Source organism: Canis aureus, chromosome 34 (assembly GCF_053574225.1).
Source record: "Canis aureus isolate CA01 chromosome 34, VMU_Caureus_v.1.0, whole genome shotgun sequence".
Lineage (NCBI taxonomy): Eukaryota > Metazoa > Chordata > Mammalia > Carnivora > Canidae > Canis > Canis aureus.
The window spans coordinates 15547962-15573710 of NC_135644.1; the positions used below are offsets into that span (position 1 = coordinate 15547962).

The window sequence follows — 25749 nt, forward strand, 5'->3', positions numbered from 1 at the left end:
AAACAGCAGAATACACATACTTTTCAAGTACACATGGAACATTCTCCAGAATTGATCACATATCATGCCCAAAACAAGCTTCAACAAATTCAAAAAGATCAAAGTCATACCTAATGCATCTTTTCTGACCACAACACTATGTAACTAGAAATCAACCATAAGAAAAAAATCTCGAAAATCCACAAATACAAGGAGGTTAAACAACATGCTACTAAATAATGAATGGGTCAACCAAGAAATCAAAAAGTACATGGAAACAAACAAGAATGAAAACACAACAATCCAAAACCTTTGGGATGCAGCAAAAGCAGTTCTAAGAGGCAAGTTTATAGCAATACAGGCTTATGTCCTCAAGAAGCAAGAAAAATCTCAAATACACAACCTAACCTTACACTTAAAGCAGCTAGAAAAAGAACAAAACCCAAAACCAGCAGAAAGAAGGAAATAATAAAGATTAGGGCACACATAAATGATATAGATACTAAACAACAGAACAGATCAGTGAAACCAGGAGTTGGTTCTTTGAAAAGATTAACAAAATTGATAAACCTCCAGCCAGACTAATAAAGAGAGAGAAAGAGAAAAAGAGAGAGAGAGGACTCAAATAAATCAGAAATGAAAGAAGAGAAATAACAACCAACACCAGAGAAATACAAAGTATTGTAAGAGAATGTTATGAAACATTTTATGTCAACAAATCAATCAAGAAGAAATGGATAAATTCCTGTAAACAGATAACCAAAACTGAAGCAGGAATAAGTAGAAAATCTGAACAGATGGATTTCCAGCAATGAAACTGAATTAGTAACAAAATACTCCCCCAAAACAAAAAGTCCAGGATGAGAGGCTTCAGAGGCTAATTCTATCAAACATATAAAGAAGCGTTAACACCCATTCTTCTCAAACTATTCTAAAAAGTACAAGAGGAAGGAAAACTTCCAAATTCATTCTATGAAGCCAGCATTACTCTGATACCAGAACCAGATAAAAATATCACCAAAGAGAGAGAGAGAGATTGAAAGAGAGAGAACTACAGGCCAATGTCTCTGATGAACATAGATGCAAAAATATTTTTTTGGATGTAAAAATCCTTAATAAAATAATAGCAAACAAAATCCAACAATACATTAAAAAATCATTCACCACTATCAAGTGGGATTTATTCCCAGGATGCAAGAATGGTCCAGTATGTATAAATCAATCAACATGATACATCACATCAAAAAGAGAAAGTATAAAAAAATCACATGACCATTTCAATACAAGCAGGAAAAGCATTTGACAAAGTATAATATCCATTCATAATAAAAGCCCCCAAACAAAGTAGGTTTAGAGAGAACATACCTCAACATAATAAAGGCCATATATGAAAAACACACAACAAACATTATCCTCAATGAGGAAAAACTGAGAGCTTTCCTTTAAGGACGGACAGGAACAAGTCCAAAATGTCCACTCCTACCACTTTTATTCAACACAGTACTGGAAGTCCCAGACAGAAGTCAGACAACAAAAAGAAATAAAAGGCACCTAAATCAGTAAGGAAGAAGTAAAACTTTCACTACTTGCAGATGCAACAATACTATATATACAGAAAATCCAACTGACAAATGAATTTAGTAAAGTCCCAGAATACAAAGCCAATGTGCAGAAATCTGTTGCACTTCTATACAGTAACAATGAGGCAGCAGAAAGAAAAATAAAGAAAATAATCCCATCAATAATTGCACTAAAAATAATAAGATATCTAGGAATAAACCTAACCAAAGAGATGAAAGACCTGTATTCTGAAAACTATAAAACATTGATGAAAGAATTTGAAGACAACACAAATAAGTGGAAAGACATTCCATGCTCATGGATTGGAAGAACAAATACTGTTAAAATGCCTATACTACCGAAAGCAATCTACATATTTAATGCAATCCCTATCAACATATGAACAACATTTTCCACAGAACTAGAAAAAACAATCCTAAAATTTGTATGGAACCACAAAAGACCCTGAATAGCCAAAGCAATTTTGAAAAAGAAAAGCAAAACGGGAGGTATCATAATTCCAAACTTCAAATTATGTTACAAAGCTATAGTAATCAAAACGATATGGTACTAGCACAAAAACTGACCTATAGATTAACAGAACAGAAAAGAAAATCAGGAACTAAACCTACAATTATATGGTCAATTAATCTTCAACAAAGCAGAAAAGAATATCCAATGGTAAAAAGACAGTCTCTTCAACAAATAGTGTTGGGAAAACTGGTCAGATACATGCAAAAGAATGAAACCGGGCCACTTTCTTACACCATACACAAAAATAAACTCAAAATGGACTAAAGACCTAAATATAAGACCTGAAGCCATAAAAATTCTAGAAGAGAACACAGGCAATAATGTCTCTGACATCAACCATATCAACATTTTTCTAGATATGTCTCCTCAAGCCAGGAAAACAAAAGCAAAAATAAACTACTGGGACTACATCAAAATAAAAAGCTTCTGTGCAGCAAAGAAGGCAATCAACACAACTAAAAGATAACCTACTAAATGGAAGAAGATATCAGCAAATGACATATCTGATAAAGGGTTAGTATCCAAAACCTATAAAGAAATTATACAACTCAACACCTCAAAACCAAATAATCTTATTAAAAATGGGCAGGATATGAATAGACATTTCTCTCAAAAAAATGTTAAGATGACCAAGAGACACATGAAAAGATGCTCAGTATCACTCATCATCCTTTGATGATGCAAACTGTAAATCAAAACTACAATGAGATACCACCTCATGCCTGTCTGAATGATAAAATAAAAAACACAAGAAACAGCAAGTGTACAGAGAAACAGGAATCCTTCTGCACTGCTTGTGGGAACGCAAACTGGTGCTGTCACTGTGGAAAACAGTATAGAGTTTCCTCAAAAAGTTAAAAATAGAAATGCCATATGATCCAGCATTTACACTCCTGGGTATTTGCTCCTGAAATACAAAAATACTAATTCAGAAAGATACGTGCACCCTATGTTTATTGCAGCATTATTTATAATAGCCAAATTATGGATGTAGCTCAAGTTCACTGATAGATAAATGGATAAAGATGTGGTATATATACAATGGAATATTATGGATTAAAGAGTACACTTATCATGATAAAAAAATTGACTAACAGTGAACACATACACATTTTATCTAGATTCAATATTTCTTAACATTGTGCTACATTTGCTTTATCTCTCTTTTGATAGATAATGTATAGATATAACCTACATATATAATTTTCACAGAAACATTTCAAAATAAGTTTCAGACATTGTAAAACTTCACACTGAACTATTAGAGCATAGGTCTCCTAAGAATAAGTTAATGCTTCAATGTAACATCATATCCTTAACTCATCTAAGAAAGTTAACAATAATTCTACAATAAAATATTACATTTAAATTGAGACTTACCAATTTGTTTTTAAAATGCTTTTATAGCTGGATTTTTTTCCAGTAAGGATTTCATGATAATTCATGTTTTGATTTTAGTTGTTAACCACCTTTATTTTGTTGTTGTTTTAATTCCAGTACAATTAACATACAGTGTTATATTAGTTTCAGGTATATAATATAGTGATTTGAAAATTCTATATATCACCCAGTCTCATCACAAGTACACTCTTTAATCCCCATTACCTTTCACTCATACTTCCACCCATGACCCCTCTGGTAACCCATCAGTTTGTCCTCTATAGTTAAGAGTCTGTTCCTTGGTTTGTGTCTAATCTTTCAAGTTTTCTATAGGTTTGAAAAATTTCAAAATAAAAAGTTGAGGGGTGCCTGGGTGGCTCAGCCAATTAAGTGTCTGTCTCTTGATTTCAGCTCAGGTCATGATCTTATGGGTCATGACATAAAGCCCTTCATCGGGCTCCATGCTCAGCAGGGAGTCTGCTTGAGATTCTCTTTCTCTCTCTCTCTCCTTCTCCCCACCTCCACCCCTGTACTCTCTCACTCTTGAATAAATAAATCTTAAAAAAAATTAAAAGTTGAAAAAATTAAAAAGGGATGAATTCTGAAAACAAAAGAGCTTATGCATAGGTATAGCCTAAGATATGAAAATAAACAATCTCATATTGTCTGAATATTTATCTGAAAATGAAGTCATGGATTACTTTTATAATTAAATGTCAAAAAATAAATAGAAATAAAATGAGCAACTCTAAAGAGTTTGGTTACAGCAAATAGGGCCTTTGAATGCTCTATGATTCATGAATAATTTAGATGTTCAATCAAAGAAATATAGTTAAGTAAAATCTTTCCAATATTTGGCATCAATTTTTTTTTCTTCCTTGTTGGAAGCACCTTATAATATTGTTTCAAAACTCTCTATATATGCTTTATTTGAGGAGGAAAATATAATAAATGTATCTGATTTTTTTTTTTTTTTTTGTATCTGATTTTTTTTAAAGATTTTATTTATTCGTGAGAGACAGAGAGAGAGAGAGGCAGAGGCACAGGCAGAGGGAGAAGCAGGCTCCATGCAGGGAGCCCAATGTGGGACTGGATCCCGGGTCTCCAGGATCATGCCTGGGGCTGAAGGCGGCACTAAACTGCTGAGCCACCAGGGCTGCCCTGATTTCTTTATATAATTCCATGGCTAGCATTTGGGTTAATTATATTAAAAGGCAAGCACATTAGTATTATCTTTATGCTAAAAATCTAATTGAGGCTTCTAGCCATGATGGAGTTAACAGAGACCAGGTTTACTCTCCTTCCTGAAACAACCAGAAAATTGAACAAAATATATGAAACAAGAGTTTTCAGTAATTGACATCAAATGTCATAGGAGAATGATCTGAGAGAAGGGAAACAGATGGATCCTTTGATTGCCTCAGTTTACAGCTGTGGGCTGTTTCTGGGTACCAGCATAGGCAGGGAGCATCCAGAGACCAGTGGTCTGAGTTGAAATAAAACAGGTTGAAGTTCAGAGAGGCCAATGTTATATTTTCAGGAGAGCTCCAGCAATCTGCAGGTGTCTTTCTGAGTCTTTGCCTGGAATTCATCTGCGTATGTGTATTCAGAAACTACCTGAGGCTAGAGAAAGAATTGCTGGAATGAACAGGGATCTCACACTGGGCTGAAGAGAGCTCATGTTTTCTCTAGCTAGAGTGGAATGTCCTCTTAATACCCAGAGCACTGAGAAGAGTCCTCATTAGGGCATTGCCTTAGTAGTCTACCTACAATATAGGTAGACTCTGGACCCTCCCAACAAAGCTTAAAAAGCAATACTTGAAAAGAGAAACCTGCTTCCCAGAAACTCAACTATGTTCCAGATCAAAGTCCAAAAATATTTAAAGAAAAATGATAAAACTTGTATCAAAGAACATAAAATTTATAATGTCTAGGATTCAGTAAAAAATGCTCCCTGCCTATGCTGGTACCAGGCATGCAAAGATGCATAAAAATATGACCCATACACTGGGGAAAACTTAATCAAGGGTAGCCCAGGTGGCTTAGCAGTTTAGCGCGACCTTCAGTCCAGGGCATGATCCTGGAGACCAGGGATTGAGTCCCACGTCGGGCTCCCTGCATGGAGCCTGTTTCTCCCTCTGCCTGTTTCTCCCTCTGCCTGTGTCTCTGCCTCTCTTTCTCTCTCATGAGAAAATAAATAAAATCTTAAAACAAAAAAAAAGAAAAAAAAGAAACCTTAATCAATAGAAATCAACCCAGAATTACAAAAATGATAGCATAGCTGACAAGCATGTTGAAATAGCTATTATGTCATATGCTCAAAAGTAAAATATGAACATGATGAAAGAATTTAATATAAAAATATTTACATAAAACATGTAGAGATGATAAATATCTGAAATTTTATAGACACACATGGAGAAAAAGGGAGAGAGGAAGGGAGGATGGGATTAACTGCAGATTATAACTACAAAGAAAAGATCATGAACTTGAAGACAGAGCAATAGAAATTTCTAAAATGAAATATATAGAGAAAACAAAACAAAAAAATGAACATCAGTAACCTTTGGGACAATACTGGGTGGTCTAACATACACGTTAACTTGTAGCCCAGAAGAAGAGAGGGAGAGCAGAGGTAAAAAAAAAAAAAATTATTTGAAGATTTAATAACAAAAATTTCCAAATCTGGTGTAAACTATAAACTCATAGTTCTAAGAAGCAAGATGATACGCCATCAAGGCATATCATCATCAAATTGCCAAAAAATAACAATACAAAAGAAAAAAAACTTTATTTTATTTTTATTATTTTTTAAAGATTTTATTTATTTATTCATGAGAGACACAGAGAGAGAGAGAGAGATGCAGAGACACAGGCAGAGGGAGAAGCAGGCTCCCTGCGGGGAGCCCGACATGGGCCTCGATCCCGGGTCTCCAGGATCACACCCCGGACCCAAGGCGGCGCTAAACTGCTGAGCCACCCCAGCTGCTTAAAAAAAAAACTTTAAAGTCTGAGAAGAAGATATATATAGATGGACAAAAGTAATAATAGTAGACATCTGTCTGAAACTATGTAAACTATTTAACAATGAAGCACCTTTTCAAAGTACAGATCTTCCTCAACTTATGATGGGGTTATATCCCAATAAATGCATCATAAGTTAAAATAAGTTGAAAATGCATTTAATACATCTAACCTACCAAATATCACAGTTTAGTCTAGCCTAACTTAAGCATGCTCAGAACACTTACATTAGCCTACAGTAGGGCAAAATCATCTAACAAAACCTATTTTATAACAAAGTATTGAATATCTCATATAACTTATTGAATACTGTACTACAAGAGAAAAACATAATGGTTGTAAGTGTATCAGTTGTTTATACTCATGATGGCATGGCTGGCAGGAAGTTGCAGCTGCCTGGCATCAGGAGAGAGTAATCATAACACATATCACTAGCCAAGGAAGAAATAAAAATTCAAAGTTTCTACTGAATGTGAATCATTTTCACACAACTGTAAAGTTGAAAATTCCAAGTTGAACCACTATGTTAGGGACCATCTGTACCGAAAAAAAAAAGAAACAAAAACCTGGCAACCTACAAATCTCTCGCTCACACATTCTTTAAAAATGAAGATAAAATTAAGACTTTTTCAGACAAATGCAAGCCAAGAGTATTCACTGCTGGCAGAACTGCATTATAAAAAAAAATACTATAGCAAGTTTTTCAGTAAAAGGAAAGTCATATCAGGTAGAAATTCAGATCTACACAAAGCTATGAAGAACACCAGAAATGTGTTCCAAAAAAGATATTTTCCAATTAAAAAAACGTTTTAAAAGATTGACCATTGGGCAGCCCGGGTGGCTCAGCAGTTGAGCATCTGCCTTCAGCCCAGGGTGTGATCCTGGAGACCTGGGATCAAGTCCCACGTCAGGCTCCCTGCATGGAGCCTGCTTCTCCCTCTGCCTGTGTCTCTGTCTCTGTCTCTCTCTCTCTCATGAATAAATAAATAAAATCTTTAAAAAAAAAAGATTGACCATTAAAAATAAAAATAATAACAATGTATTATAGGGTTTATAGTATATGTGGAAGTAAAATGTAAAATGTATCCTTTGCATTAACAAAGGATAAGAAAGGGGAAGTTAAAATGTACTGTTATAAAGTTCTTACAATATACATGAAATTGTATAATATTAATTAGGCTGTGATACCAAAATTGAGATAAAACTGTTTTACTCTCCATAGAATTATCAGTAAATGTTCATGTACAATGTTTGCATGTCATGTTTCAGGCTTCAGTGCTTTTGCACATACTCTTCCCTATACCAGAAATGCCTTCTCCACTTGTTTACCACACGAATTCCTAAGCTTCCCTCTTCCTTCAAGATTCTAACTCTGTGTCTCTTCTAAAAATCCTTTATCCCTTTTCACCTATTTCTATTCTCTGTTAGTCACTTAATCCTCCCTATTCCCAGAGAATCTCATAACTACGTCTGGTAGCACACATATTTATTATAAATTGTACTATATACATAATATGTACTTGTTAGTTCTCAAGGGTAAGGGTCTTTCTTATTTGTCTCTAAATATCCCCAATAACTAATTAGCACAGTACCCAGTTACGTAGAAAGCACTCTTTGAAGCAGTCCTTGCAGAGTTTCATGCCAGAACTTTTTATTCCTGCTTCTGCCTTTACCAGAATACAGTAAGTCATTTCTAGAATCTTTTCTCACCTCTATTCTCATGAAGTAGAGTAAGAGAGATGAGTAACTAGGTAAACATCTGTATATGGGCAAGGATTTCTTTACTATTTTTTAAATCTTCAAGGCCATACACTAGTAATTTTAATATTAAGTTTCCTAAATTACAATGCACAAGTTAAACTTACTTCTGCCATTAACTCTAATGGGGCATGAGTATCCTTATTAGGGTTACTGTCTTCATCATCTTCATCATTGGTATCATCTTCACCATCATCATCTGTTGATTCAGATAACTTATCATCAATATCTTGGAAGGAGTGTTCATTATTTTTCTCCTGCTCTGCAGGGACTGTGTTTTTACCCACTTGACCTAAAACATATACAATCAAATCAATAAATATTGAAAAGTTCAAATATTAAAAATGGTTACTCCTAAATTAAAATGTAACAAGTATACATGTTTATTATATGGTTTCCTGTTCTGGAGGTTTTTAAAAAATTTTTTTTCATGACTAATAGCACCACAATGAACTTATGTAATTTCCATTTCCAAAAAAAGTAATAAAACTGCCAAGAGGAAAAAACTCAAACCAATAACACTGAATTAATGTTAGTGTTAATTGTTTGGTGCTTAAAATTTTAATAAATAGGAAACAGTTTTGCTTAGAAAAATATAATGATTTCTAGAAAAAAAAGAAATTAATGCTATTCTATCTCCAGAAATACATTTCCTAAGTGGTTCTTATAGAAGGGTAAATATGAAATGAAGAACTTGGGAGAGTAAAAATAAGACTAGAGAGGATTAACAGTAAGTAATTCTTCTTGGGCAGGTCAGGTTACTGTTTGGATACCTGAGAATAAAGTTCTTTTTCAACACACACACTTACCCACCCACCCACCCACCCACACACATACACAAAACTTAGGAAGAGAGACATGTGAAGTATTCTAGATATATAACCAGAGGTTACAGAACATTAGTAATGATTTTTTTTTATTTTTTTTCTTAATGTCAAGACACAGTAGCTATGACCAAACATAAATAACTGAAAAATCAAAATAGGCACTAATAGTCATTAGTCTATTAGTCTATGAATAGTCATTCATTCAGTGCCCAGTACTATGTGGTGTCACAGGAACACAAAAATGAATAATTCTTGACTGCAGGTACTCATTCACACTCTAACTGGGGAGTCAGAAACAATAGCTATAAAACAGTATGGAAGTTTGGTGATAGATGTGTGCTAGTTAAATGAGAGAACAAAGGAGGGCCCCAAGTTGATCTGGAGACTGGTCAGGAATTGTCCAGTCTGAATGGATCAGTTTTTCTAAGGAGAGGGGACAGCATAAGCCAATGCAGTAACAAGAATGTGTGTCATGCAAAAAAGCATTTTGACACTGCTTAGAGGTCAAGGTTGAGACTGCAATGGTGACAGATATAGCTGGAAGGGCAGGTAGATAATGGGGTCTTGTGGGCCAGAAGCCTTGGAGTTAGGACTACATCCTAAGAATAAATGGGCTATAATAAAGGATTTTGAGTAGGAAAACAAATATGATCAATTCTGCATTTCTGAAGGAACTCCTGGCTAGCAGGGTAGAAAGTATATTTGAGGGGAGGTTTAAAAAAAAAAAAAAGGAGCAAGGAGAGAGGTTAGAAGTCTCTTTAAAAAAGTCCAGGTGAGAGAGATGATTAATGATAGGGCACTAGTAAAACAGGGATGGAGAGAAGGGATAGATTAGAGAAACATTTAAAAAGTAAAATCTCCATGATACAATCTATTGGGACATTTTCCAATAGTATAATTCCTACACTAACTTCATCCATTTTGCTATATAGGAGTATCACCTATACTATTTCCTCAATATTTTTCCTTGAATCTACTTTTTAAACATAGAAATTTTATCAGATAATATTACCATCTATGAAACTGATAAATGAATAAAAGTAACATACAATAATCCTAACAAACATTATATACCATTATTCTTCTGAACATTACATATATTAACTATTTAGTTCTCTTAACAGGTCAATGAGATGTATACTACTGTTCATAGATGAAACTGAAGGAGAAGTTAAATCATGTACCCAATTTCATAGCACTAATTAATTGGCAGATCTGGGAGTCAGTTTGGCTCAAGTTCATATTCATAACCATTTTCTACTTTTATCTGACACATATTGAAATATAGTACCATTAAATCTATTTTTAATCTATTTTTAAAAATTTATTGTGTGTCTCCTAAAATTATCTCTTTGGGAAATATTACTGAGTGAACTTGTCAACTGCTCAGGCTCTACTGATGTCTTTCCCAGTTTCAAAACTGAATTTATGTGATACCTCGCTTTCTTATTAGATTTTGAGTGTCTGGAAGTCTTGTGACATGCCTTTCTTGATCAGAGTTTGGCCATTAGCTACTCCAAATCATGTAGAAACACTTGTTAGAAAGAAAACCAGGAAATCCAGGAGAGCTCAAGAGAGGACAACGTTAAGAAAACACAAGCCAAAAAAAGAAAAAGCTGATAAAACTCCTGACTCTAATTCAAGCTCCCGACTAAACAAAAAAACTACTACTCCGGAAGGAGATCTGGTCCTTTATAGAATGGCTAGGGTCTTCAGGCCATCTACCTGCTTCTGTCTTATTTACAGTTTCCATCAGCTCAGTCACCCTGATCTTCCAGTGGGTACCCAGCTTGCTCACAGACTCATCACACTGATGTCATTAAGGGAAAGTCATAATAGGGAATTAAGGACTTCATGTGATGTCACAGGAACTCTCTCCTTGAATTTACAAACACTGAACATCAAGAGAAATGTCCTGATCCCAAGAGCTAAGATAGTCCTCCTCTAGGTGCCATTTATCTATATTACAGCACCCACCACAGTGTGTTATTGTCTTAATTTTTATAGTTGACTATCTCCCACTAAAAAAGTGAACTTCATAAAGGCAAAATAACCTTGTCTATTTGTTAACTATTGTATCCACAGCTTCTAAAAAGTCCTGGCACTTAATAGACCACTGACTAATGAATGGAACTTAACGCTTTCATATTTTGATTCATTTTAAAATTTAATACATCATTATAATTTTATATAATGTATACCATGGATGCCATACCTGACTGCATATCAGAATCATCTGGTACATGAATTTCAAAAATTAGTTTCCTACAACCCACTCCGGACCTACAGAGTTGTCAACATCCCAAAGGTCATTGGAGGAGGTTCAATTAGAAGCTACATTTACTCACATAAAACAAATGTTATTACCTGTGCTTTCTTTTAAGAAGGACGATGACCACTGCTTAGATTGTAGGTTCATTTCTGTATCTTTATTTTCAATATTTGAAGATATTCTATCTTCAGTATTCTTAGAAGTAGTAGTTTTTTCAACAATTCTTGAAGAGATTTCCTTCCTAAATGTTAAAGTAAATAATGAAAAAATACTTTCCGTATTCACGGTTCTGTTTAAAGCTTCATATGCATTCAAACCCATATGTGCACACATGCACATGCACACACAGACACACAATAAAAACAAAATATATCAACAACTAGCTAAAATATAATATCTTCTCTGTGGAAAAGCATTAAAAATAATTTTTATTGATGATTAAAATTCTATTTCTACTTGGTATTTATCATTGTGTAATGATCCTTAAAATCTTTTCAGGGTACTTTAACATAGAGCATATAAACAATTATATGAATGTCTTTGGCACATCATTGTAATATGTTGGAATAAAACTAGGAATACTAGCCTTGAGGGTTTTTTTTTTAGGTTTAGGAACCAGTTCTTACCATTGCTAAATGCTACACTTATGGAAAGAGTCCAACAGTCATATTAACCCTTGTTCATAACAAAATAGCCTGTTTTTTCATTAAGTAGCTGAAATAAATATGGGTTAATTTTCTCTTTTAGCCTTTAAGCCTGAAACCTCATACCAGTAATAATGCATTAAGACAGAGGATTCTTGTGTGGTGCACTCTGTTTACAAAGAGAGGTAAGTACTCATGCTGGTGGAAAAATAACTCTGTCTCTTTTCTGTGGTCTTAAGATTCTTTTAATATGCCTCCTTTACCGAATTAAAAAAATTCTACTTTGCATGTCAAGATATAAAAAGGTGTGAAGTATTTTTTCCCAGTTATGGTGGCTCTTTTTCCCATTGAAATATGAATCCAGAACATGAGTATAGTTAAGTCAGTGACCTTGTACAGTGATTTAGCAAACAGGCTGAACAGCTTGTTATAGTCCTAATATTATGAGAGGGAATGGAATCTTCACTTGCTTAATATATGCTGCTAAAGCAAAACTCCTCTCTAGTAATGAAAAAATGCAAAATTGATTTACATTTGTTCTGCCTCTGCCCTCAATTTTCTAATTGTGAAAAAAAAAAAAAAAACATCCAAGATGAAACTCTACATCTAAGAAGTTGAGAAGTCAGATAAGTTTTTAGTTTCAAGTGAGATCCTGTTCTGCCAAAGCTTGCCACAAGTGATTATTAGAATTTATATGCTCTAATATTTAATTTAAATCTGGTCACTTTCTATAGTCTTTCTCATATATAGTTTCAAAGAATCACAGGTCCCAAGTCCAACCTCCTCTTCAACAATAATCTTTTGACTTCCATTTGAGAAAGTGACATTATTTATGGTAATAATACCTCTGACCATTTAAGAAAAATAGATAGTGTACTCTAAAAGACTTAATTCGAATAGTTACAGTTGAGGAAAGATTCAAATTTTTACTTTAGGTAATATCCTTTGGAAATGGAAATCAGCTTCTACTTACAGAGTCTGTCAAGGTAGATATCCTACTGAAACATATTTATGCCAGAGCATAAATAACCTAGATTTTTAGGACCATTCCTTAGTATATTAAGAGCGTTAGGTATATTTATGAAATGGCCTCAAATTTCTATTGGAATTAATAATTTTTTCAAAAAAATAAAAAAAATAAAAATAAAAATAAATAATTTTTTCAGTAAGTTTAGATTTTAAACTTTGTTTTAAAAATTATTTAAACTTGTCAAACATGGGCTTAAAAATCAAAATCAATTAAAACTTACTTTTCTGAGAATGTCCTAGATACATTTAGAGAGACTTGTGTTGGTAAGGAACAAAGTTTGCTTGCCAATCTTGGTCTGCATCCAAAGAGGCATTTACTTAAAGTATAAAAATGGAAATTAAAAAAAAAAAAAACCTTGTCACTTTAGAAGAGATAAAACATATGATTATGGAAAACCCATAAACACAATTTTTTCAGTTGAATGCTGTGGACTTACTTCAGCCATTTCCCTCCCCACATCTTCAAGTATGCTTGAAAGCTTGGCCCAAAACCCAAGAGATCAAAGGTCCAAGATCTATCAAATTTCATCTAGCATTAACGATATATTTTACTTCTATTGCTGAACATTGTTAATTAAGTGCAACTTGTTGGGTAGACAAAATCTTTCACACAGGAGATCCATGGGGAAAAGAGGAAATAATAAATGTGGGCTTTACAAGCACAGATATTTGAAACTCCTGGTTTATAAGTCCATATACTCCTTATGTGCCTCAGACTAGAATAAAGAAGCAGAGAAGATTAAGGCAAATCCACTCCCACTGCTTCACTTGACAGGAAACAACACAGGGAGGACAGAGGAGGAGGTACCGCCAGTAGTGGGTAGAGAGTGCAATGAAAAACTACCCTGAAAAAATTCATCAACTTTCCAGGTCACAGGGCTCCTTAAGCACAGGTCCTCCATGATTTTCTACTTTCCTACTTGATCATTTTTTTCCAGGATTGGCCCTGTGTACCTTGAACTCTGGGTAAAGTACCTAGATTGAAGCCACATACCTGTGAGACTTATGGGCTACACTAACCATTCCTCCTCCTCCCTCACTCCAAACAACCAAACCAAACCAAGCCCAAACTCTTCTCTACAAGTGAACTGAAGGGAAACTGATCTTTTTTGTCCTTGCAAAAATTAGTTTGAGAAGAAGATGCAATTATTAATTAGACCAAGAGAACAAATTATCACTCTGCTTTCCTATTTTGGCCCAGGCTGCATTTGATTTAACCTTGGGGTTTAACTCAGGATGTAGATTACCCCTTCTTTCAGTTCCAACACTGCTTATCACAATCTATGAACATAGATGTTCACAGACACAATAGTAATTTATTTCCATTAATGACTTATTTTTTTAAAGATTTATTTATTTAATTATTATTTATGATAGACACACAGAGAGAGAGAGGGAGAGAGAGGCAGAGACACAGGAGGAGGGAGAAGCAGGCTCCATGCCAGGAGCCCGATGTGGGACTCGATGTGGGACTCGATTGATCCCAGGACTCCAGGATCGCGCCCTGGGCCAAAGGCAGGCACCAAACCGCGGAGCCACCCAGGGATCCCCTAATGATGTATTATTATTATTGAAAGTAACATCATACTTCCTTCAAAGACAACTAAAATTTTCTTACATTTTTAAAATTTAAATGTTTCAACCATGTAATTGGATATAGATACATATTTACAGATTAATATATTTAATGGGGCATTTGTTTTTTCTGATTATCTAGAACACTTAACCTGAAATAAACAGATTTCTTGTCTTTGATCAGTTACACATTCTCTTTAATATAAAAATATGTATTTAATACATAATTTACAACAAAAGGCAAGTTAATTTTATTTTTTAGTTTTAGGGTTTTTTTTTTTTAAAGATTTTATTTTATTTACTCATGAGAGACACAAAGAGAGAGGCAGAGACATAGGTAGAGGGAGAAGCAGACTCCTCGCAGGGAGCCCGATGCAGGACTGGATCCCAGGACCCTGGGAGCATGCCCTGAGCCGAAGGCAGAGGCTCAACCGTTGAGCCACTCAGGCATCCCACAAATCTGTACCTTTAATGTGTTGGCTTGATTGTTCTCTCAGTTTCATTAATTCCAGGTATAATTCATTATTTTCCTTGATCAGTCTTGCATTTTCAAGTTTATAAGGTCCCAAAACAAAATCAAAATTGGCACTTTTTCAGCTTTCACAGTAGATAATTTTGATTTCTGAAGACTTTGTTGTATGAACTAGGTCACTGAAAAGTTTTTCTACCAATGGTAAACACGCCACTGTCAGAGTCTGGCGGTATCCCAACTGATCCAATCTTTTTCTAATATTAATATATTTTCTTTCTGCAGCTGTAGTCATCTCGTCTTCCAAAACTAGTTCTTTTTTTTTTTTTTTAAAGATTTTATTTATTGATTTATGATAGTCACAGAGAGAGAGAGAGGCAGAGACACAGGCAGAGGGAGAAGCAGGCTCCATGCACCGGGAGCCCGACGTGGGATTCGATCCCGGGTCTCCAGGATCGCGCCCTGGGCCAAAGGCAGGTGCCAAACCACTGCGCCACCCAGGGATCCCCAAAACTAGTTCTATTCACTCCCTGAAATTAAAGTCCCACAGCTCCCGCCGCCGCTCTTTGCGCCTGTGGCCACATCGCCCCTCAGACCTCACCTCCGCCCTGGCTGGTCTAATTTTTAGCTTTGACAGTATGACAATTCAAAGATAAATTGCATAAGGTAAAAAATGTCCAAGCCAATTTTATCCAGAATAAACCAAAATAATATGTTTGGCACCATTCTACCAATCTATCAATATTCATCTCTATGAATGTGTTTTATGATCAATTCTCAAAGTGTAATTTTTCATGGAATTAATAATTTTTTTTCCTCAGGAGGTAGGAGATGATAATATTAGGAAAGGTTTTGATGAATTATCAGAATCAGAGCCTTGAATAAATCAAGTACTTAGTATTTAGCTACCATACTAAAACTGGACCATGATTCTTTTTAACACAAGTCCCCTTCAACTAATTGGGGTGATTAGTTTCCTTTACTTAGTAGTAATGATTCATTTCATAATAAATAAAGAACCTTTAATTTTCAAGTAAATATTCATTTAAAGGGATATTCTGAAAGAAACAAGAAGTATCAAAAGGAAATAGGAATGAGCAATGAAAGTTATATAAGTAAAATACAGACTACTTGGTATTTAAGCATTTAAAAAGTAGAAGTGGCTATTATCTATACCTTTATATTTTTATCAAAATTCATTTTTCATTTTAAATGTTCTTTTATCTAAGTAACAATTGCTTTGATTGAAGCAAAAGCTAAAGTGCTAATCCATGCGTTTCTGGCCTTTCAAATTTAATTGGGTGACAAATGATTGCATTATGTAGTTCTAATTGCTTAAGAGGCATGTGATAGATCAGCTGCACAACCAGAGACATCTTCTTACTCTGACATTGCTTCATTTGGTTCAACCATCACTTTTTCTGAAAGAGAAGAAAAAAACCCAACTCAGTATTTTATCTGTAGTGATGTTGTTAACAGAAATTTCTGATCAGCAAATACACTTAAGCATTTTTTGAATGACAAGTAATATAACAAAGGTTTTAACTGCTAAGACCTCACATTCAGTCACTCCAGTAGACTATCTTCTTAATATTTAGGACAAAATGATGATGAAACATTCTTTTTAAGTAATGAATCATTTACCCTTTGGGTCAAACACTAGCAATCTGCATTTGGTACCTAAAATAAAAGCAAAAATAAAAACTATATTTTGGTACCTAAAATAAAAGCAAAAAGAAAAACTAGCATTATCATTATTTTAGTTTGAGGTATTTGAAATAATTTATGCATAGCCTTTATATAAACATTTCTATTATCTAGGCTGAAATGGTAATTTTATACTAAAGCCAATTATTTGAAAACTATGTAAATTGATGGTAAAAGAGATCTAAAGCATCCTATCCTATCCTTTACATAGTCTTATCTTTACAATATGTCTTGTCTAGATAATTCTTGGAAAAAAACAAAATATTAACTTCCTAAGTCTTTAAACACTGTATAAATTTAGACTATAAATAAAATAATGCAGAATTCTGTCAGAAAGATATCAAATATTTTGGTTTTTTTATTTAGTAGTGTGGCTTCCATCCTAACTGAAAAATCTCCTTCTTTTGGATTATGAAATTGTTTTTAAAAAGGTCTAGAGAAATTAACCCTTCCTCTTCTTCCCATTTTTACCTTGGAGCTTATGTAAAAAGAGCTATAGGAATAATTTTGCATGTTAGAAAAGTGATATATTAAGTTAGCCTCTAATTCTCTGTTTCTGTGTGGTTTTACATAACTTGGACTCTAGATTCAGATCCAAATACAATCAACAGTAGGTTCAGGACTCCCCTTTCTTACTGAGCTGACCCTAGAAATCATAAATTCAGCTTGGCTCATGTATACAGCACCACTTTTCTTCCCTACTTTAACAAAATAAAACGATATCAACAAAACTATCTGCCACATTCCAGTTCATCAGTGTTGTGAAAAACAGTGTACTTGAGCCTGAACAAGAAATTTTTCCATGGTATTTCAAGATAAGAGTATTTTAAATAAAATGTTATTCCAATAAATACACTTAAAAATTAACCTTTGATTTTCTTCAAAAATAACATTTTAAAATACAATTCTTACAAGTTCCCCTATGTACTTATTAATACTTACAAATTATAATGTTTTCTTTGTGAATGTTTACCTTTCTTACTTAGATTACCCTATATAGATTTTCTGGTAACTTAGCCCTTTACATATTTGGGTAAATTTAATTTTAATTGTAAAGAGAAAAATCAACTTTTAAGGGTTTTTAAGTATGATAGAGACTACAATTACATTTTTCATAAATAACAATTCACTTGCCCTCTCCTCCCTCAACACTTGCTGTCTCCATATCCCAAACAAGACTTTAAAAATTAGTAGTAGTACATACTAGGGATTTCTGGAATACTAAATTTAGGGCCAGAACTGTGGACAATAAAAGAGAAGCTTCTATTTTGTTTAAGTTTTTCTCTTTTTAAATCTCCCTTGTACTGATTTGCACTCTGGAATAAAGCACTTGGTATGTAAACATTTGCCTCAGGCTTTGTTTTCTGGGGAATCCTCATCAAACCAGATATTATATATGTTATTAACCTGATTATCCCTCTGAGAAATTCAGAGAGAGCTAAAAGTCCATCAAAAAAGCAAGGCATCTCTTTTGGGAAAATCAGTTACAGAAGGCCAGGAGTGCCTGGGTGACTCAGTTGGTTAAGCATCTGTCTCTTGATTTCAGGTCAGGAGATGGAGCCTAGTAGTGTCCGCTGGGCACTCAGAACGGAGTCTATTTGAGATTCTCTCTCCCTCTCTTCTGCTCTCCCCAATCCCCACCCACCCCACCCCTGCCATGAGCACTCTTTCCCTCTAAATAAATAAATATAAATAAAATCTTAAAAACAACAGTTTCAGAAGACCAAACTCTAGGATAAATGCCGTACTTCTCTAGGCAGTAGAGTGCAAAAGTGGAAACAATGCAATAATGAACCAAATAGGGCTCTAACAAAAGAAATCCAAGATGACCTGTCCTGAGAGGTACTTTTCACAGATTTCCACAATCCTGTGGATACCCATATGTCTGAGTAGACATCCCCCTTACATGTATATTCTCCCTTTTCTAGCTCTAGGATCTTTACGAATTGCTACATTCTACCCTTTACCTGGATGAAACATCAGTACATAAAATTCTCCCATTTTCTTCTGGCAAAAGAAAAACCTAGAATGGGCAGATCCCAGCCTTTGATGGAAACACAGGCTCTGCTAGGTCTGGATTTATCACTACCTAGAAAATGTCCATTTAATATCCTTTCATAAAATTGAATTCTGTGGGGCAGGGGCAGTACAGAGTTATACTCAAGAGTCAGGGCTCTTTAGTGAAAGAGACTGGATTCATGTGGCTCAGCCCTACCACTTCCCATGTAAGCTTCAGTAGGTCACTTAACTTCTTCCAAGTTTGCTATATTCCCCTAGGTATGATTTCTACAAGTACCCCTATAATATGATATCATTCTACCTGCTATGAGAAGCAAGAGTCAAGCTTCACGATGACGGTGACATTCATTTAGCCAGGTAGGCACCCAACAGATGGGGACAAACATTATCATTTTCTAAGATAATGTTCTGCCTCTTTGTGTGTGTGTCTCTCATGAATAAATAAAATCTTAAAAAAAAGAAATTTTTTAATATTTTAAGATTTTTATTTATTTATTCATGAGAGAGACAGAGAGAGAGAAAGAGAGAGAGGCAGAGACACAGGCAGAGGGAGAAGCAGGCTCTATGCAAGGGAGCCCGACGTGGGACTCGATCCCGGGTCTCCAGGATCAGGCCCTGGGCTGAAGGTGGCACTAAACCGCTAAGTCACCCCGGCTGCCCCAAAAGAAAGTATTAAACTAGATCTTTGCTATCCAATATGGTAGCCACTAGACACATGTAGCTGTTGAACACCTGAAATGTGACTGGTTCCATTTAAGACATGCACACCAGATTATAAGGACTTAGTACTAAAAAAAGAACATAAAACATCCATTCCCTTATTCTTCTAGGTAAATATTCACTAACCAGCCAATAGGGCCAGATAGTTTTTATTTGGATTCTATAGGTCTTAAAAAACCTTCCATAAAATGAGTTACCAGCATTCAAAATTCAGATTTCACAAAATTCTCATTTTGGGTTTCTCTTGTAATATTGGAAGATGTATACATTTTCTACCACCCCATCTGTGCAATTATTTTATCCTTTCGGGCTGTCTTTATAAGCCACCTAGTATTTTAATAGGCAAAGAATGAATTAGTTACATGCTCAAGCCCTGCAACAGTGATGAGAAGACAGAGCTAATTAAGCACCATCCTCCATCCCAGGGGAGCCTGGTGTGGGCACAAGAGGATTTGGGGGCAATCTTCATTGCATAGTCTCAAATGTGTATAAAAATGGTTTCAATGATCATCTATCATTTACATTCATATTTTAAAAAGACCACATATAGGGGTGCCTGGGTGGCTCAGATGGTTAGGTGACTGCCTTCAGCTCAGGTGGTGATCTACAAGTCCTGGGATAGAGCCCTGTGCTGGGCTCCCAGCTCAGCGGGGGAGTCTGCCGCTCCCTCTGCCTCTCCCCCTGCCTGTGCTTTCTCTCTCTCTCTCTCTTTCTCTCTCTCTCATGAATAAAATATCTTTTAAAAAAAGTGACTACATACAAATTTTATATATTTCCTTACAGCATAATGTCGAGCTAGGAGCCCGGACTGCTGAATCAGATTGTCTATGTTCAAATCTCAGCAAATTGTTAGTGAATTCAAGCCAGGTACCTTAACCTCTGATTCAATTTCTTCAACTATAAAATGAGGACAAAAATACGACCTACCTCATAGAGTTATTGTGAAGATTAATATAAATAGCCAATAATAAATAATAGCACCTATCTCCTACTACAATTATAATTGCTACAACTCCTCCTCCTCCTATTACCTACCACCAAGCAAGAACACTGCTGAAGGTGAACTCTAAGAAAAGCCAGTTCTGAGTGCACACCTGAGATTGAATGGAGCCATGAAGGGGGGGGTGGGGGACACTGAACATTTAGCTCACCTGAGATTGGATGGAGCTGGGGCGGGGGACACACTGAACATTTAGCTCAAATGGTGGTGGTGAGAGGTGGTCACAGGAAGCTCTAGAATTCTGGAGTAGTGCAATGGGATCCCTAAAGGTGTTGGAATTCACCTCTGGAAAAAATCTTAACTTTGTTTTCCTGAGATTAAAAATAAATAAATTAGGTGGATTTGGGGATCACTGCATTTGGTTTTTAGGAGAATGAAACAAAAGACATTTTCAATGTCTTTTTCAGATTTATTTTTAAAAAGCCACATCCAGCGGATCCCTGGGTGGCTCAGTGGTTTAGCGCCTGCCTTCTGCCTGGGATGTGATCCCAGAGTCCCAGGACTGAATCCCACACTGGGCTCCCTGCATGGAGCCTGCTTCTTCCTCCTCCTCTCTCTGTCTCTGTGTCTCTCATGAATAAATAAATAAAATCTTAAAAAAAAAAAAAGCCACACCCAGGGGGTCTCTTGGGGGTAAGCACATATCAGTCCAATTCACCTAATGCCCTCTGGAAAATCAAATGATAAATTTATAATCATGCCCTGTGTTAATTTAAGTGCCACAGCTGCGCAGTGCAGAATAGTTTGAGTAATCAAAGGCCATATATCTTGATTTTGGAAATCTCAAGTCAATTTTGTCACCTCACACAAGGCTGAAGACTGGACCTTAGAAGTGATCCACTGTTGGCCCCTGGTTTTACATAAGATGAAAAGGAGGCCAGGGGAGGCTCAATGATTTGTCCCAATTCCACAAGAATTCTTTATGGTCAAGTTATGTCTAGCAAGTAATGACAATATTAAGTACAGTCAGTGAACGCTGGCTCCTACTGGTCATTAAGCTGTTTCCCAAAAAAGAAGAAAAAAAAACAGATAAAAGAAAAAAAAGTTTGCGTGCGTGTGTGTGTGTGTGTGTTAAAGGAGGTAGGTGTAGGAGGCAAGGATGGAGAGAAGTAGCTGGAAGCTCTGAGATGCAACAAAGCTAATTTCACTGTTTTGGGGGGGGAGCGTGAGGCACTTGGCGCAGGCGAAAGGGCAAGCCAGAGAATGTGGTGTAGACCGGCTGTCAACTGCCCAGCCGGGGCGCCCGGGCGGCTCAGTGGCTGAGCGTCTGCCTTCCGCTCAGGTCGTGATCCCGGGGTCACGGGATCGAGTCCCGCATCGGGCTCCCCGCAGGGAGCCTGCTTCTCCCTCAGCCTGGGTCTCTCAAGAATAAATAAAATCTTAAAAAAAAACAAAAGAAAAGAAAACAAAGCCACCCCAGAACTGCTCAGTTACCACACCCCCGCGTAGACACAGACGCTATATCCCCTCCCGAGGGCCCGCCCACAGCCAGAGGAGGCAGCCACGCTGGAGGCGCACCCCCGCCGCGCGGGTCCTACCTTTCCGCGCGCCGCTCGGGCAGCCGCGGAGCTCCGGGGCCCGCACCTGGAGGGCGCGGACAGGTGTGCGAGTTCACGGCGCGGGGCCGGGTCTGCACGCGAGGGTGGGGAGAGGCGACCCGCAGCCGCCGCGGGGCCTCTCAGACCGCTGGGCCGCAGGGCGCACACTCGCGCGGGGTTCCGGGAGGGGCGCCCTGGACGCAGCGTCGCCACGGAGACGGGCCGGCGGGCGGCGGGCGGCGGGAGCCGGGGCAGCAGCGGGGGGCCGAGGCGGAGCGCGGAGGGCGGAGGCGGGGCGAGCTGCGAGAGCCGCTGAGGGGCGGGGAGGAGGCGGGACGCGCCGGGGCAGCGGGGGCGGGCGCCGGGCGCGGGGAAGCGGCCGCGCGGAGCCTCCCGCGGGCGGTGAGGAAAGCCTGAGGAGGCGGGGCAAGTTCCGGGCCCGGCGGAGGGGGCGGGGCCGGGGGCGGGGCCGGGGGCGGGGCAGGCCTGGGGAGCCCGGGGGCGGGGCGGGGTGGTGGGCGTGGCGGGGGCGTGGCGGGGCGTGGCAGGCCCGGCGAGCCCTGGAGGGGGCGGGGCGAGAGGCCGGGGCTCTGGGGCGCGGGCAGTTCCGCGGCGCCGCACGTCGGGGGCGCGCGCGCGCGTTCCTCGGCGAAGGGAAGGCAGGAGGGCGCCCGGGACGCCGTCGTCCGTTCCGGATCCTGCTCTGGGGGGCACCGGGGACAGGGCGGGGTGGCCTCGCTCCTGTTTTAAGCTTGTGGAGTGAAAGGAGTCTCGAGTTGGGAGACAGAAGCTTATCTCTGGATGCGGATAAACAAACGTCGCCTGCGGCACTTGATCCCCAACTTGAGGTCGCCCCGAGAAAATCACGATTTCCCCAGAAATCGAGTTTAATATCCCAAGTCCTGGGATATGAAACGGACCTCGGCCAGTGGGAGGTTTTGGTCACAAAAGGGGGTGAGGGAACGCTTCTCTTAGAAAATTCTAATTGTACCGCAAGCTTGGCTTCCAGGAAGGAATTTGTTGCTTTTCTCCGCTTGGGATCAGGAAGTGTCCGATGGGCTTGTTGCTAGGCAACAGGTCCTGAAGGATGCCCGTTTGTGGGAATCCAATCTGGAATCGAATTTCACTAAGTAGCCACATGATATGAGGTATAATCGCTGTATAACCTCTGGGGTTAGGTACCTTCTTGGGAATATGTACTTTGGTAGATGATTGCTTCAAACAACAACATATAAAACAAAACATCTGGCGTTTAAAAGATGTTTCAGGGCAGCCCGGGTGGCCCAGCGGTTAGCGCCGCCTTCAGCCCAGGGCGTGACCTTGGAGACCGAGGATTGAGCCCCACGTCGGGCTCCCTGTGTGGAGCCTGCTTCTCCCTCTGTATCTCAGCCTCTCTCTCTCTCTCTCTGCGTCTCTCATGAATAAATAAGTTAAATCTTTAAAAAATAAAATAAAATAAAATAAAATAAAATAAAATAAAATAAAATAATAAGATAGATGGGTAATGTCTGTAAATATTTTCTCCCCACGGACGGTGAGTTAGACAGATCTGGCTTCCATCTTGGGCCTCAGGGTCTTCATTTTCAAAATGGGAATAATAACCCTACTTGCCCTGGTAGCTTAGAATATGAAATGAGAGAAAATAAGCCTCTGATAGAGTATGGCACATGACAATTGATTAATAAATCTTAGCTATTTTTCTTCTACTGTGGTGGTATGATATGAATAAAAGTACCTATTTCCAGGATAGCTGTAAGGATTAAAGGTCATTCAAGTAAAGCGTCTATTTGAACCCATGATGGTTATTTTATTTCTCTCTGATGAAAAATATCATATCTCATCCTTGCAAAACTTCAGAAATAATTCACCTCCCTCTATAACCTTTGTGTAGATGTTATCATTGGTGTAATACTCAAAAGTAGAGCATAGTTTAGTTCTGGCTCCTGCATTCAGGCCACTGAATAAGTTATCCAAAGGATCTGTGCAGTGAGGATTTGTTCTAACAAAGTGAAGGGACAAAGTCAAACACCCATACAAATACTGAACCATCCCATAACAACTATCTCTTATTATACTCCATGTTTTTAATTTTTTTTACACTCCATGTAAATCTCTCCATCTCTTATTAATAGATACATTTTTATTACAGATCAGAATGTTAGCAGAACATCATAAAAATGTTTGACATTTGTTTTTCTGATTACAAAAGTAATACACGTTCATGATTGAAAATTTGCAACATACAGAGAGGCACAAAGAAAAAAACAAAAACCACTTCAATCATTTCTTCTCTCCTTCTAGCCTTTTTGTGTGCATATATTTATAAAGTTTGTATTTATGTACATATTGTTAGCATCTCTCTTTGCTTAACATTCTTTCCAAGTCTTAACATTTCCCTGATGACTTTAAAGAATCTTCAAAACATTTTTAATGGCCATATAATGTTATACAATATGTATAAGCCACAATTCATAATTTATTCAATCAGTTCCCCAATGCAGAAATTTCCAACTTTTCTCCTGTAATTCTTTCTTTCAAGAACATTTATTGAGTGCTTGCTATATTTTAGGCACTATGCTAGGCATAAAAAGTAAAGTAGTGGACAGTGACTACAAAAATAAGGTTTTGATGAACATCTTTGTAAATAAATCTTTGATAGCATCTTTCATTCTTTGACTAAATTCCTAGGACGATGAAAACAGAACTTCAAAAAGCATTTTCCCAGCTTCAAAGGCAGACTTAAGAAATAAAATTCTGAACTGTAAAATATTAACTTTTTGGAAAATTACCAACAACTGAATTAATATTTATTTTGTGCCAAGTGTGAACTTACTCAGAAGATGCTTTCTTGTTAGTGACTATGAAACATCAAGGGTATTTGAAGTGTATTGACTTTGGCTTTTACCTCTAATTCTTTCCAGGATTTGCAGGTTTTCACAATAGTGTGAGATTGTTTGAAGTATATGCAAATTGCCCTACTTCCTCCTTTCACAGTTAAAATGTTAACTATTTTATTTCCAGCTTTCCTCTTGTAAACAGAAGGCTTTTCTACATCTCTTTCATTTACTTTCCCGTGTGAAACATTTTGTATCTTCACACTTTTTAACTTGAAGGCAGATTTCTTTCTTCCAATCCAAGTCATAGGATATACTATATTGTATGTAAGACACTAGAGTTGACATATCCTGTAGTTAATTTTGGTCAAGAAGCATAATGTAAATTAACCAATCTATTTAGGGAATTTCATAATAGAGATTAAAAGCAATAACCACTCCCTGACACACACACACACACACACACACACACACTCCATACTAATCTTTGACAATTAAATGGTCATATATAAGGTTGACCTTATAAGATGACCATTTGTGTATTAAAAACAGTCAAATAATGACAACTTTATATGGTTCCATCTATGTAAATATTTCATTAGTTTATAATTTTTCAACTTTTTCCAAATATTGAACTTCCTGATTATCATACTGAGGCTGTCCTTTATCATTGCACAAGAATCGTGTTTATTCGACTTTCCCAAAATGAGAATCTAGTCAGGAGAGTGCCATAAAATGTTTGTCTATCATTGCAGAGACAGTAGAGGGAGCCTGGAGTCAAAACATCATTTTAGGCCTCATATTAATGATAATTGTCTTCCAATTCTTGATGTGTGGATGAATTTAAATACTAGTGTATGGTTGAAATACTAATCTTTAA

The 25749-nt window shown here is 37.1% G+C and overlaps 1 protein-coding gene across 6 annotated transcripts in view; it reads right to left on the reverse strand.

The window, feature by feature from the left end:
* Window positions 1–23064, reverse strand: part of ERICH2 (glutamate rich 2) — a 37504-nt gene extending 14440 nt beyond the window's left edge. Inside the window, exons 1-5 of one of the 6 annotated variants that reach the window (XM_077883623.1) lie at window positions 22036–22196; window positions 16436–16472; window positions 13229–13303; window positions 11430–11575; window positions 8343–8527 (exon numbers count right to left, since the gene is read on the reverse strand). In XM_077883623.1, the coding sequence (XP_077739749.1) occupies window positions 8343–8527; window positions 11430–11575; window positions 13229–13303; window positions 16436–16464 (435 nt within the window). In that variant the 5' untranslated portion in view covers window positions 16465–16472; window positions 22036–22196. Of the gene's footprint in view, window positions 1–8342; window positions 8528–10787; window positions 10930–11429; window positions 11576–13228; window positions 13325–16435; window positions 16473–22035; window positions 22197–22955 lie in introns of those variants that run through there. The other 5 variants (XM_077883622.1, XM_077883625.1, XM_077883626.1 and 2 more) reach the window with 5 other exon arrangements.
* Window positions 23065–25749: the final 2685 nt, after the last annotated feature.